At 38.9% G+C, this 14,880-nt stretch overlaps 1 protein-coding gene across 1 annotated transcript; it reads left to right on the plus strand.

The window, feature by feature from the left end:
• Positions 1–1,367: 1,367 nt before the first annotated feature.
• LOC113079266 (D-glucuronyl C5-epimerase B-like) lies at positions 1,368–13,981 on the plus strand. Its single transcript, XM_026251488.1, has 3 exons — positions 1,368–1,873; positions 7,919–8,158; positions 10,418–13,981. Exons 1-3 carry the CDS (start codon positions 1,378–1,380, stop codon positions 11,440–11,442), a joined length of 1,761 nt encoding a protein of 586 aa, XP_026107273.1. The 5' UTR covers positions 1,368–1,377; the 3' UTR covers positions 11,443–13,981.
• The last annotated feature ends 899 nt before the right edge of the window (positions 13,982–14,880 follow it).

Below are 14,880 nucleotides of genomic sequence, written 5' to 3' on the forward strand. Positions count from 1 at the left end.
TCACAGTACTTACAGGTAACTCCAGACTGTCTTTGATCATCCTGGAGGTGATCATTGGCTGAGCCTTTGCCATTCTGGTTATTCTTCTATCCATTTTGATGGTTGTCTTCCGTTTTCTTCCACGTCTCTCTGGTTTTGCTCTCCATTTTAAGGCATTGGAGATCATTTTAGCTGAACAGCCTATCATTTTTTGCACCTCTTTATAGGTTTTCCCCTCTCTAATCAACTTTTTAATCAAAGTACGCTGTTCTTCTGAACAATGTCTTGAACGACCCATTTTCCTCAGCTTTCAAATGCATGTTCAACAAGTGTTGGCTTCATCCTTAAATAGGGGCCACCTGATTCACACCTGTTTCTTCACAAAATTGATGACCTCAGTGATTGAATGCCACACTGCTATTTTTTTGAACACACCCCTTTCAACTAATTCAACTAATTGCCCAATTGCACAGCCTTAAGAGCGTGCATATCATGAATGCTGGGTCTCATTTGTTTTCTGAGAATCTACTGAACCTACTGGTAACTTGTTTGCCACGTAGCAATAAAAAAATATACGAAAAACCTTGATTATTCTGGTTAGTCACATTGTACTGCTATTATTTTGAACAATACTGTAAATAATAATAATTACCCATTCATTTGGCGAAGATGAATATTATCAGACCAGTATCAGTGTATAGGATCTCAGAAGTTTCATTCACAAATTGCTTTGTGATTTTATGTCAATGGAAACATAAGTGATTTAACAGTAATTTTCACTATACAATAAAATAAAATATGTACAATAAAAAGTGTTAGATTAAACCTAAATAAAAAAAATGCTTAAAATAAGAAAATTTGCATTAGAACATAAATTAGAACCAAAAATGGTCTTGTGTAAAGTTAAATGAAAATAACTTAAAAAAAACATTTAAAAACTCATAAAATGACAAAAGCACAATAAAATTACTAAAACCTATCCTAAAATTAAAATGAAAACAAAAAAACATGAATGTAAAAGTTAATTCTAAATATTCTTAAATGCTATAATAGTATATAAATTATGCTAAAATAATACAAAAACATAACATGCATACATAAAAGTTTATCTTTAGTAAATCCAGAAATTGGCTCCATTGTGAATCTTTTTTGGTCAAGTGCTGCACATCATTCCCTTAACAATAAATACATCTTTTTTTTTTTGATTAGATTTAGATTAAGATTAAATTCCCTCTGACTGGATTACTGATGATTAAACATGATTAATCTGAAATGTCACTAGTGAATGGCGGGGCATTTAAGCATGAGATTGCATGTTTTATTTCAGCTCAGCCACTGGGTGTTTCATAGAATGTGTTTTAATGTACGGTTGTGTCTTTGTATTACAGGTAAGCAGTGATGATGCGTTGTCTGGCAGCCCGTGTTCACTACAAGACCCTGATAGTGATCTGCGCTCTCCTCTCTCTGCTCACGGTCGTTCTGTGGAACAAGTGTACGAGTGAGAAAGCGCTGCGCTTCCTGCCCCGGCACCCCCAGCCCCCTCCCAGCCCGAAAACAGACAGCCACCCGCAGCAGCCCCAGCCCCCTGAACCTCCACCTGTGGTCGGCGGAGTGCGCTACGAAGAGATCGACTGCCTGATCAATGACGATGTCACCATTAAGGGCCGCCGAGAAGGCAGTGAGGTATACCTGCCCTTCAGCTGGATGGAGAAGTACTTTGAGGTGTACGGCAAGGTGGTACAGTACGATGGCTACGATCGATTCGAGTTTTCACACAGTTACTCCAAAGTATATGCCCAGAAGGAGCTGTATCACCCCAGTGGAGTCTTCATGTCTTTTGAGGGGTATAACGTGGAGGTGCGTGACAGAGTCAAGTGCATCAGTGGAGTGGAAGGTGAGTGATGTGGTAATGGTTACACCTCTTCATTTCTGATCGATCTTCTCTGATAATGGCTGCTTAGTAATACTATGCCGAGGTGTCCGAACACATGTTATCAGTTAAGATGGATTGTGATTTACACCTGGTATTAACTCGTGTCTAGAAACAGGCATCAAAAGCAGTGTTAATTTCGTTGACTAAACATTTTCGTCATTATTTTCGTCACAAATATATTTTTGCGGACGAAAACGAAACGAAAACTAAAAAAGAAGGCACTGATGGAGACTAAAACTATGACTAAATTGATTGACATTATCGTCAACGAATAAAGGACGAGACGAAAATAGACTGTGACGAAAATCAAATCAGCAGACGGGAGAGATGCGAGGAATGAACAAAAGAACCGGCAAAACGGAACAGAGGAGACTGCATGAGAGAAGAGAACCAATCCGAGCCTGACTTATTGAGACGTGAAGCAAAGGTTTTCAGTTTTTAAATGAGCTCCCGGGAAGTCGGCATTCGAAGAGGTGATGTCTAAAAGAGCGACAAAATGTCCACAGCTCACTTCACGTTTGACGACGAACAAAACAAAACAAAGTGTAAAGCACGCGGAGCGCTCATTCGTGCCAAGAACACCACCAATTTGAAAAGACATTTACAGATGAGCCACCTGGACATTTTCTCAAATGTAATTTCACAACGATATTCTTTTGTTAGATGAGAGCACAATACTAATACGTAATATTATGATACATACATTTGATTAATACTAATGTTTAGTATATTTTATAATGTTCTACTTGTTGACAATATCACAAATATTTCTATATTAGTCATGTGAAACGTGAATGTTCACATCCTATCATTATACATACTAATCTAGCAATATTGTAGTATTTAAAACATACAATATTGCTAGACAAATGAATACCTTATAAAATCTTGTTACTTTTTTTTATCCACCCAACTTATTAAATATTTACTTTAAATGTATGCACTTATTGTTCAGCTCAGCTGTAAGCTTTAAGGTCCTGGACCTAACTTTATGTTTCTTTTATTGATGGTCAATTGGCAGCTAGTTATTGTTTACATTATCATGACAGTGTTTGTTGCTGCATAAAAGCTTTTGAATCGAAATAAAGACACAGTTGTGTTGAAATAAAGTTGAATTTGTGTTTTATATATTTTGGTTAAGTTTGTTTCCTATACCAGCTGTAAAAAATTGTCTAGTAAATCTGTTATTGATTTTAGTCTTATTTTAGTCGACTAAAATACCAAGCAATTTTAGTCGACTAAAATAAGACTAAAATTAAAACAATTCAGATGACTAAAACTTGACTAAAACTAAAAAGAATTATAGTCAAAAGACTAAGACTAAAATTAAATTAAAATTTTGTGTCAAAATTAACACTGATCAAAAGTGCAGTAGAGATCGGGGCTGTAACGGCACGCACTTGCACCGAGGTTCAACTTAAATCTGACAGTTCATCTTTATTCTGGCTTGTTAAAAATAACATCACTCGGGTATTGATAGCTGTGTGCGCAGGTGAGACTAGTCTTAAAAAGTTAGTCAACTAGGAAAAGTTAGGGTTAGGGTTAGGAAAAGTAAGACTGATTACCCCTTGGCAACTGCTAGTTGGTCAAACTAGTGCAACTTGACCCTGAACAACACAGGTTGCTATCTGTATTTAAATTAGATGCATTTAAGCCATGCCAGTTTTATTCAAACATTGTGAATGTGAATGAGAACTTGAGCGCACAGTGTGAAGATTTGTGTGTGCGCTCATCCGAAGCGCGCAAACCTGCGTTCCGGTCTCAGACAGTGCGCAAATATTGAGTTCTCTTCCAAGTCTTCTGCTTGAATAAACACGTTCACACAAAAGTTATGTCAACATGTCCATCTTGGTAAGTATCCTAGCAGACATAGACATAGTCTGTTGAACATATAATATCAGTGAATTAGATCCGTGCTTTGTTTTAAAGTGACAGCAGGATATATAATTTTTTTTTTTTTTATTAACCTACTGTCTGCGATTTTAATGGTAATCAAAAAATAAAAGACACGGAAATAACTCACTGCTCTTGATTGAAAAGTTTTGGAAACTATAATAAAGATTAATCTTCACTTTATACAGTTAAATATGCAATGTTATTTTACATTGCTTTATTAAATTTCTGTACCTAAAAAAACTAATGTTTAAGCTACCTAAAAAAAAAAAAAAAACCTGTAAAACCATATCTACAAACTGAACCGTGAGTAATTTGAACCTTTTACACCCCTAGTAGTGATGCTCTGAATTTTCTGCAAAAAAACAAAACAAACAAAGACCAAAATTATATATATACAAGGCCAGAGGCAATCACACCCACAATCACATGTGTGTATAAGTGCATCTAAAAGCCAATTCAAGTGTAAATTCTGTGCCACCTCTGATGCATATGTTTAATTAGGTTAGAAATAATTGGCCTTTATAAAGGTAAAAATCGAATTACTTATTGGAAAGTCAAACTTATTGAAAAAGTTCCTTTCTGTTACTCCTGCAAACTAATCACTCTACAGAATATTGTTTAAATCCATTCCACTGGTTTTCCCCCTCATAATTAGAGCAGAAAATGGTAGAAAAATCTGCAGGTTCTGTCTGGCTCCTAATGTGTCTCACACAGTTACTTTCTCCCTCATCATCAAGATTCACCTAAATACATGTCACATTAAAGCAGCACTTAATTGTGGCACACTGGGGGAAGTGAGAGGCAAAGCGACCTGCCTCATTTCTAACACAACTTGTTAGTGGCCATTAATAGTCATTTAGTGCAGTCCGAGAGGAGTTTCCTGAAAGCCAGGCTCGAATTATCTACGTCTGGTTCTTAGTAAGTAATGCACCCTCAATGGACTATACATTAAGCAAATGAAAGTGGGATTGATTCAGCCAAGAACTGAATCACAAGAGCTGATTTGATGACCTTAGACGTCATGGAGAATCATTTTGCACTCAGACTCCCTCCCATGTGTCTTCTGGTGAATGTCAATGAGGAAAAGCAAAACCAAATTAAAGCAGAGTCATTTCCTTTTTTGATAAGGAACCTAAATGACAAGCATTTCAAAATGAACTGATAGATGACACTCCTTAACAGGAAAAAGCTGATTATGGTGGTCTCTGCTCCTTCAGAAGCTTTTTACTGTCTAGAAACTTCATTTTTCTCTCCACTGTGTCAGTGATCCAGCAGTTTCACTCCCCTGACAGATTACTTTTAATAATTTCCTGCTGGCTCACTCTTCTCTCCACCCCTCTATCTCTTTGCAAGGACCGTCCTTCAGCAGACGGGGTTAAATGCCATTTTCGATGCATCACAGTGATAAAGCATAACTCTGATCCCAGTCTCACTCCAGTTCTTGGATCACTTCTTCCTGCAGATCTCTGAATATCAGACCAACAGCACCATATCAAAGCTATTATAACAAAGTTTGTGATGCTCTCTAAAGAGAATAGAGTCGCTCAGTGCCATTTGCTCTTCGGTATTGTTTTATAATGAGATTGGGTAATGAAGTAATCACTTCTTAAGGAAGTATTGAAATTGAGTTTACTCTGATCAATACTGGAGTATAAAGGATGCCTTCCAAACCACAACATCATTGCTATTCACTGAAGACGGTCACTCTCACAGTGCTTCATAGGACACTAATGGCAAACAAAGTAGAAGAATCTTTTTTAATGAAGTTAATGTGTATCTAATTTAGAGCAGTGTCAAATCTGTTTGCTTGTTTGCATGTGTGAGTGTACGTCAGCGTATCCAATGACAAGCGTGTAAACAAACCTCAATTTACATGCTCAAAAAACAGAGAGCATTCTGCAGTATTCTGTCTAAAATGCAGAAATTCAGCACATCCAAACACCCTGGTCTGAAAAAAACATTGATCAGCATTCAGTATTAAATCACTTTCGACTCTTTTCTGGTGAAAGCTTTTAAAACATGCAAACCTTGTTTTGTGTGTGCATTTAAAGAACCCCCTTTTGTGAAGCACCACAAAGAGGCACATTCATACCAAAATCCTTTGTGGCAGGTGGAAAAATTGGGTTGTCTGTGAGTCGAGATGAAATTCTCAATGTCTGTGGCAGCACAAAAGCAACAGAGTTTGTACCAGTCCCATACTTTTGTTTCCTTTCTAGCCTCCTCTCCTCCATAACCAAGTGTAAACTGCCTCAAAACACAAGTGTAACATTTAAGAACGGGCTTGAGTCCAATGTTCAAGGAATGTTACAGTGCTGGTGTGAAGGTCGCGCAACTTGCGGGTGTCCGTGAGTGTTGGGTCTCGCTGAGCTAATCAGTTAGCGTGTATTTTTAACTTGGTGTCTGGCATCAAACTTTTATGCCAACAGTAAGCAGCTTTGATCACCTCAGTAGATTTAATTCACTCTAGTAAGAAATATAGACGTTTTTTGAAAGGTGTTGCACATGCAAACACAAAACAAAGATTAATGAGAGGTTCTGTTCCCCTCGCTTTCATCCCAGCCGTTGGAGGCACAAAAACAGTGTGTTGAGCTCAGAGGTAATAACCCACATGGGCCTGCGGCAGTGTGTTTGAGCAGAGAGCCTATTATCAGAGACAGCGGACAGACTCATCAGTCTCCGTCGAAGGACAAAGAGAGGGAGAGAGAATAAAAAGGAATGAAAAGGAGATGAGTACGGAGGGGTGACAGTGAAACAGAGCTTCTTTTTCCTCCTCCTTCAGTTTAAGGGATGGCGTCTCCTCCAGCAGAGGATCAGAGTGCCCTGAATAGTATCTAGGCCAGAGAGTGCCTCCTGATACAGGTCCCACTTAGAGCCAGCATGTGTATGTGTGCTTCCTGGAAAGCGGGAGGCAGGCTCATTGGTGTGTTTGTCATCTGTATTGCCTTGTTATGTCTGTGTTTAACCCTGCATGTGTTTTTTTATGTGTATGTTTGTGAATAGATCCTTTCAAGCCAGCTATAAAGGAGCAGTGTTGTTGCAGTGTAATGCCTGTGGCTTGATTATTGTTATTCCAGGAAATAGAATAGATGAGCTGTGATTAAAGAAAAGAAAAGGTTGGAAAGAGGGTGAATGAAAGCTGGGTAAACTGTAGCTCTCAGCATTTATGTCTGTGTGGAAAGCACAACTTCATACTTCAGATCCAGGTTATTTGCTTAGGGGTTTAGTGGCTTTTTCCTCCCAGTGTTCACTTCAAACATACTTTTTTTTTGTATGTTTTGCTGATTGAAGGTGTATGTTTTCACTTGTTACTGTGTACCCTGGATTTTCTATCTGATCTAAATTGTTTAAAAGTCATGAAACCAGAAACAAGATTATTTGTAATGAATGAAGATGGCAAAAACCACTGCTTTACATGATCACACAAAAAGACTCTAACAGTATAAAACTTTATCATTTAGACATCATTTAGTTGCCAAAATTGAAGATATGGTTGTATATGCGAGTGATTTACTCGAAGTGTAGAGGGTTGCACATACTGCCGTTCAAATGTTTGGGATTGAAGTCTCTTAACCTCACCGAGACTGAATTAAAAAATAATAATAATAATATATATTATATATATTATGTATATATTATATATATTGTATATACCAATTAAAAATATATATTTTTGTCATTTTAATATATTTTTTAATATATTTTAAAATATAATTTACTTCTGTGTTGGCAAAGCTGAGTTTTCAGCAGGCATTACTCCAGTCTTCAGTGCCACATGATCCTTCAGAAATCATTCTGATATGCTCATTTATTGTCAAGGAACCGTAATGATCAGCAATGGTAAACAGTTGTGCTGCTTAATATTTTCGTGGAAATCATGATACTTTATTTCCAGAATTCTTTGATGAATGGAAAGTTCAGAAGTACAGCATCTATTTAAATATTTTGTGTCATTAGAAATGTTTGTAGTGATCAATATATTGTTTCTTTACTGAATAAAAGTATTCATTTCTTTAAAAAAAAAAAAAAAGTAGTGTACATATAAATATGTTTCTCTTATTTTCAGTTCAAAATACAGTTTCTAATATCTCTTCTTCTGGTTCCTTCCTACAGGAGTACCTTTGTCCACCCAGTGGGGCCCTCAAGGGTATTTCTATGCTATCCAGATCGCTCAGTATGGCCTGAGTCATTACAGTAAGAACCTGACCGAGCGGCCACCCCACACAGAGGTGTATGACACAGCGGAGGAGAGAGACAGCAGGTCTAGCGTGTGGACTGTCCCTAAAGGCTGTTCCCTCACCAGAGTCTATGACAAGACCAAAGTCACTTCAGTACGACAGTTCAGCGCTCCAGGTACAGAAGCAGATATTGAACTACATGCTTTCAGTTTATTTGGTCTAGTTTCATTTCTCTGCCATTCTTCTGTTCTTCATACAGTCCATCCCAATTTTGATTGATCTTCTATTCTATCTCCTCCAGCTTCACACCTAGTATGCATACAGTTCAGTATCAACTAGACTATAACAATATATATATAATTTATGTATTTTTTTATTTTTTATTTTTATGTCTTGTAAACCCTTTAGTATGATGAAATACTTTTTTGTCATCCTTACACATTTCCTTATCTCTCCTATATTCTTCTTTCAGCATTTTTGCATGGCCTCTTACAGTCCTGCTCCACTGGGCATGCACATAAACACCCTCAAAATGTCAAAACACACTACTAACAGTGCCTCATACACTACCGCTGAAAGATTTGCATTTTATTTTATTTTTAGTAATGAAGGGTCAAGTGGCATTGAGGGCTGAATAGCTGCTGAAAATGTAGCTTTACCATTACAGAAATAACTTTTAGAATATATTAAAGCACCACTGTCCTCTTTTATAGAGAACAAAGAGGCTATTTAATGACTACAATACTTCTCTGTAGAAATAGAATCATGAAAATAAATTCTGCTTTCATCAGACAGGATTTTTATTCTTTCAGTCTCCAAATTGCATGCACATGATTATGGGGTTTCCCGGACAGTGAAGGAAACATCTATGCAGCCTTCCGATATCACAGTAGACAGTACATTCTATTCCTCCCTCAGGATACTGCATGATACGGCAGCATTTTGGGGGTTTCTGACACAATGTGCTGCTTAGCATTGAGCTAATCAATAGCCATTAGAATTAGCAGGGCTGTCGCGCTGGCAGGCAGTAATTGGGTGTCATCACCCAGAGCATTGATTAGAGCAGGGCCAAGGCTCCAGCAGGGCACTGCCTCCCTCCTGCTCTCTCCGTCCTCCACATCACTGCTATTGATGAGAGGGTAATCAGAGCAGGACAGTACAAATCCACTTAGTCTCTCCATTGCCTTATGTAATGGATTTATGAATGCAGCTGTGGCCTGATGGTTAGAGAGTTGGACTTAGGTCTGAGTCTCGGTGCTGTCAGGAGTTGTAGGTGGAGGGAGTGAATGAACAGCGCTCTCTTCCACCCTCAATACCCATGGCTGAAGTCCTGTTGAGCAAGGCACTGAACCCCCAGTTGCTCCCTTGGCGCTGGATCTATAGCTGCCCACTGCTCCGGGTGGGTGTTCACTTCTCACTGCTGTGTGTGTGCACTTGGATGGGTTAAATGCAGGAAACCAATTCTGAGTATGGGCTGCCATACTTGGCAAATATCATGACTTTCACTTTCATTTTTTAAATAGTGATAGGGGCTGTTTGAGACAAGATGTCCTCTGCTGCCTCTTATTTTTTCCTTTGATTTGCTTTTGTCCTTTATCCCTATCCTGTCCTATTTTCTGTTGCTTTAATGTTGTTGATATTACTCTGTCTTGCGCGTTTTCTCTTGCTCGAGTACTCGGCCTCATTCTTTTTCTTGTGCTCTTTTATGCTTTCTTTTCTCCTCTCAGTAGAGGGTATGAGTTGGTTTCCTTTTTGTTCTGCATAACCTTGTCAGAAAGCAGCACAGACAGAGGCGGCGAGAGGGATTTGACTCTTAACACTTAGAAACAACTTCAGGATGTCCTGAAGTGTTGAATGTGCATTTCTGTAAAAAAAAAAAAAAGAGAGAGAGATAAAGTACTTTGATTGAGAGTTTTGGAAACTGATCTGCTCCTTTTGCAGCAAGTTGCACTGCAGTGTGTTCAACAATCTTCTGGAGGAGAAATTAGTTTTATCACTGTCCAACGTGAGATGGATGGTTTCAAAGTTGTTTCACGGTTGGAGCTTTTCTGCCTCTCTGACATTAAGTTGTAGGTTTAATTAACCCCAGGACAAATTGACAAGTGAAACCTTGTGCTCTCAAGAAAACCTGTAGCGTCATTATTCGCAAGTTATATCCCTTAGTGTGTGTGAATCTGTACTTGTTTGGGTGCTTTTGTACTTGTTTGTGCATGCAAATGATACTGTAAGGGAAATTTGCAAGGATTTATACTATGCTGTTCATAAAATCAATTTTCATAGTCATCTAAGGTTGTTTATTTGTTGTTTTTTGACATTAATTTAGCATCAGTACCATGAGCTTGTTATTGTACCAAAGGCAAAATTTTGCTATGGATGCAACAGACATCCAGTTGAACCTGTTGTAACATTTTTTTTTTCTGTTCCTTGTTTCTAGAAAACTCAGAGGGCGTCTCACTTCCTCTTGGCAACTCGAAAGACTTCATCATCTCTTTTGACCTGAAGTTTACATCTAATGGTAGTGTCTCTGTCATCGTGGAGACCACAGAGAAAGGTCCTCCGTTTGTTATCCACTACGTCACCACCACCCAGCTCATTTCTTTCAAGGAGCGTGACATCACCTATGGCATCGGCCCTCGGACTGCATGGACCACGGTCACCCGCGACCTCCTCACTGACCTCCGCAAAGGCATTGGCCTATCCAACACCAAAGCGGTCAAAGCCACCAAGACCATGCCACGACGTGTAGTAAAGTTAGTGGTGCACGGCCACGGGATGATAGACAATATCACAATCTCCACCACTTTGCATATGGCGGCTTTTTTCGCAGCTAGCGACTGGTTGGTGCGCAACCAGGACGAGCGCGGTGGTTGGCCGATCATGGTGACTCGTAAACTCGGGGACGGTTTCCGTGCTCTGGAGCCGGGTTGGTATTCGGCCATGGCACAGGGGCAGGCCATGTCCACTCTAGTGCGTGCCTATCTGATGACAAACGACGACACGTACCTAAAAGCTGCCTTGCGTGCCACCGGACCTTTCAAACTGCCATCGGAGCAGCATGGCGTCAAAGCTGTATTCATGAACAAGTATGACTGGTATGAGGAGTACCCCACAATCCCTAGCTCCTTCGTTCTCAACGGGTTCATCTATTCACTCATAGGCCTGTATGACCTGGCGCAAACGGCAGGTGAGAAGCTCGGTCGGGACGCAGGTCAGCTGTACAGCAAGGGGATGGAGTCCTTGAAAGTTATGCTGCCCTTGTACGATACAGGGTCGGGCACCATCTATGATCTCCGCCACTTTATATTGGGCACAGCTCCCAATCTGGCTCGTTGGGACTACCATACAACGCACATCAACCAGCTCCAGCTACTGGGTACTATCGACAACTCGCCCATATTCAGGGACTTCGTCAAGCGTTGGAAAAGCTACCTGAAAGGAGGGAGGGCCAAGCACAACTAAAGGGGAGCACACCTCTACGATCTCTTCATGCCCTCACATCCTCTTCCCGACTGCCACCATCAGGACCACAGTGTCTAGTGAGGAGAAAAAGATGACTGAACACTTCGGTGGCCCTCTGACTTTTCAGTTTGAGACCGTAATTGCAGTGCTGCTTGTCTGTGCTGATGTTTTAATTAGGTACAGTACAAACGCAGCTGCTTGCAGCATGTGTCTGGATAAGGAAGAGGTAGGGCTTATGTATTTAATATTCAAAGCTTCAGATCTGCAGGTTTGAGTGAGAAACACGTCTGCTGAGATTTGCCACATTTGGGCTCACTTCAGTCAAGATGAGGAATCGCAAAGCAGCTTTCCAAAGTAAAGCTCGGAAAAGAATTGGTCATCAGACAGGCAAAATTGTCGAGAAATAAATATTTGAGAACAAACTTTAGCTGCACTAGCTATTTAAGCTCCTAGCCTGTGAGCAGAGCATTGCATATAATGCATCTAAGCGACGGATAAAAATGCTGAAAATGTCCTCAAGTGTAGCATTGTTATATTTCACAGAGCATTGAAGGATTACTCGGTCAGCTTTGACATTGGAATGAAACGCGCCTTTGTTCAACCCACTGTCTAGCCTTCAGTCTGCATTTCATGATCCTTTGCTCTGTCAGACACTCGCCACAATCAGATTGAGCTGTCACGATTCCGGCCCAGTCCTGCCCATAATGCACTTAAAGCTTTAGAGAGGTGGTTGTAGGTCACTTGCTTCCTGTTTACAACAGATTTCAGGAAACATTGCTGTAGTTATTAAGACACCACTGTCCTGGACTAACAAACAGAGAGGCTGCTCTTTGAGAAATCTGGGGGACTCTGAAGAGTCGTGTAGCTGGTGTTCTTCAAACTTCAGTTAAATCGTGCTCCGTGTAGATTAGTCATGCACTTTACTTGTGTGGCATGCGTGTGTGGTGAAGATACGTTTATACACCCATGTGATGAATTATGACTTTTTGACATCAATCCAGTTTTTTTTTTTCACTCATCCTTAATGGCAGTGAATCATTTCTAAGGGAATTTTTCGATTTTCTTTATTGTAGCTGTACCAGTTTCCTCAAACATAATTGCTGTAATGTGGAGCAAAAGAATGAGGATGTTTCTTTCACCTTCAGTTGAATAACTTGCATCTCAGGCAAGCAAACAATGCTGTTTAATGTATTAAAAAGATACTAATGATCAGTACTTCCTCATTAAAGCATAGAGTGTACTATTTTTATTTTACATATTTATATTTATATTAAAGCTTCTCCTCACATCACCCAAAAACATTTCAGCAGCCAAGTGTCCTCAAAAGATGGCCAGATGTTATCCCATTATCTGGCATCCTGCTGTTCTGAACCATTTCGAACAGATGTTTGCGTTCCGGCGTGCGCTTTTGGCTTCAGATTCTCAGAAAATAAATGTCAAAGAAGGGAAAAATGTGTCAGTTCTGAATGTTTGATATGAAAGCTTCTGATTTGTTTGGCAGGGATGGCGTTTTGAGACTATGGGTGCTTTAGTCCTGAGGCGTAGCTTTTGTGTTGACCTCTTTTGGTTTAAAAGTAGTTTTCCCGTGAAATTCAGGTTGCTTGTAGTCTCGCCGATTCAGTTCTCACATAAAATACTATGCACATTTCATACTAGACAAAGCGATATTTAAAAGTGAAAAAATAGTTACCATGAGTGAGACCGAGAGCTACATTTAATTTATACTGTACCAAAGTCTTTAAAGTTTGGGTTATTTTTTATCCGAAGTATTGAAGTGTTTTGTATTTTGCTGTATGGAAGACCATGGAGCATTTGTCTTTTCATTTTTTTAGTTGGGAAAGGTGATAGGATTAAAGGAACACTTTGAGTGGGTAGTTACATGCCTTCCTCTTGCGAAGAAAAACCTTTTAATACTTTTTTTTCACATTCAGTCTAGATTTGTAGGAAATGGAGTGGGTATAGAAAGCAACAGGGAATATTATTAATCACTGCTATCTATGGGGATGTGTGCAAATCTTGAAGTAGGGCTAATGCTCAGTGCTACAGATTTCAAAAGGGAAAAGAGAGATTTGGATCAGCATCTCTGTTCTTGAAAGCCTTGTTTCAAAGCAGCCTCCTTTTTGAGTTGAGTTAACTAAACATTGTTTGCATCTGAGAACTCCTTGGAGCAAGCAGTGTTAAAGCACAACTATAGTTTCATTAATTTATTCTCTCTCTCTCTCTCTAAAAATGTTTCGAGTCTGGACTATGTGCAAAGCCTTCCTCTGCAAGAACTGTAAAACTATAGAAAAGAGTAGAACAGGATTACATTTTCCCTCTTCTCTTTCCTTCGGTTTCATTTCATTCTTGATTTATAAATTGACATGCGAGGTGTATTTCATGTGTATGCAATAAATGATTGAACTGAATCACAACAGCTGCACATCCAGAAGTTGTTTAGACTTTGCAAAGGAAGCACAATGTGCGATCATTTTTATGCAGGGCAAATGTTTATTAAAGTCTTTGTGCTTTAAATTGTTTTTTTAAAAATTGTATAAATAAAGGCATTTTGTTTTATACATAAAAGTGTGTCCACTGTGTTCCTTTTAATAATGCAGCATTTTCATATGCATACTGACTAGATTTTCTCATTTATTTGGATTTTGATTCATTGAAGTCCTATCCGGTCACTTTTCTACTTCCTCACTAGCTGAGCAGAAATGAGCAGTGTTAAACACGTCTTCAGGTGTCTGCTGTTCATTATAACCCCCACCACATTTCTCTCTATCTCAGTCACACATATGGACACTGCGGTTTAATTACTAGCTGCAGCCTGGGGTCTGATTCGGCACATTACACTCCCTTCTCATTCTTCTGTCCTGTCTCTGCCTCTCTCAGTTCTGCATTGGCTGAGCTCATAACACTGGTAGACTTTAGGTGAAGGCGCCCCATGGAGCTCATCTTTTAATGACTGTCTGATCAGATTATCACTGTTTTACCAGACTCCGCCAGCTGACGCTTGCGGTCTGTCTGCAGACAGTCAGGTTTTTTGTTTTGTTTGTTGTTGTTTTCTTGGGCCTGATATTATTATTATTATTATTCTGATCCAGATTTATTTATTATTTTTTATTATTATATTTTTTTTTTCTTTTTTTTTCATTTTGGCATATTTCCGTCAAAAATACCATTTTCCATATATAAAATGTTAACTCTTAGCTGATGCTGTAAATTGGGAACCTTCTAAATGGGTACATTTACAAATATGTTCATTAATGAGATTTGCAATAGAAATAGGATAAAAACTGAAGTAAAATAATTAGTTAAACTGTGACTGCTACAATGTGTAAAATTATTAGGCCTATAAAAATGACCAACTCGTGGATTATATATATATATATATATATATATATATATATATATATATATATATATATATATATATATATATATATATATATA

Source organism: Carassius auratus, unplaced genomic scaffold (assembly GCF_003368295.1).
Source record: "Carassius auratus strain Wakin unplaced genomic scaffold, ASM336829v1 scaf_tig00027555, whole genome shotgun sequence".
Lineage (NCBI taxonomy): Eukaryota > Metazoa > Chordata > Actinopteri > Cypriniformes > Cyprinidae > Carassius > Carassius auratus.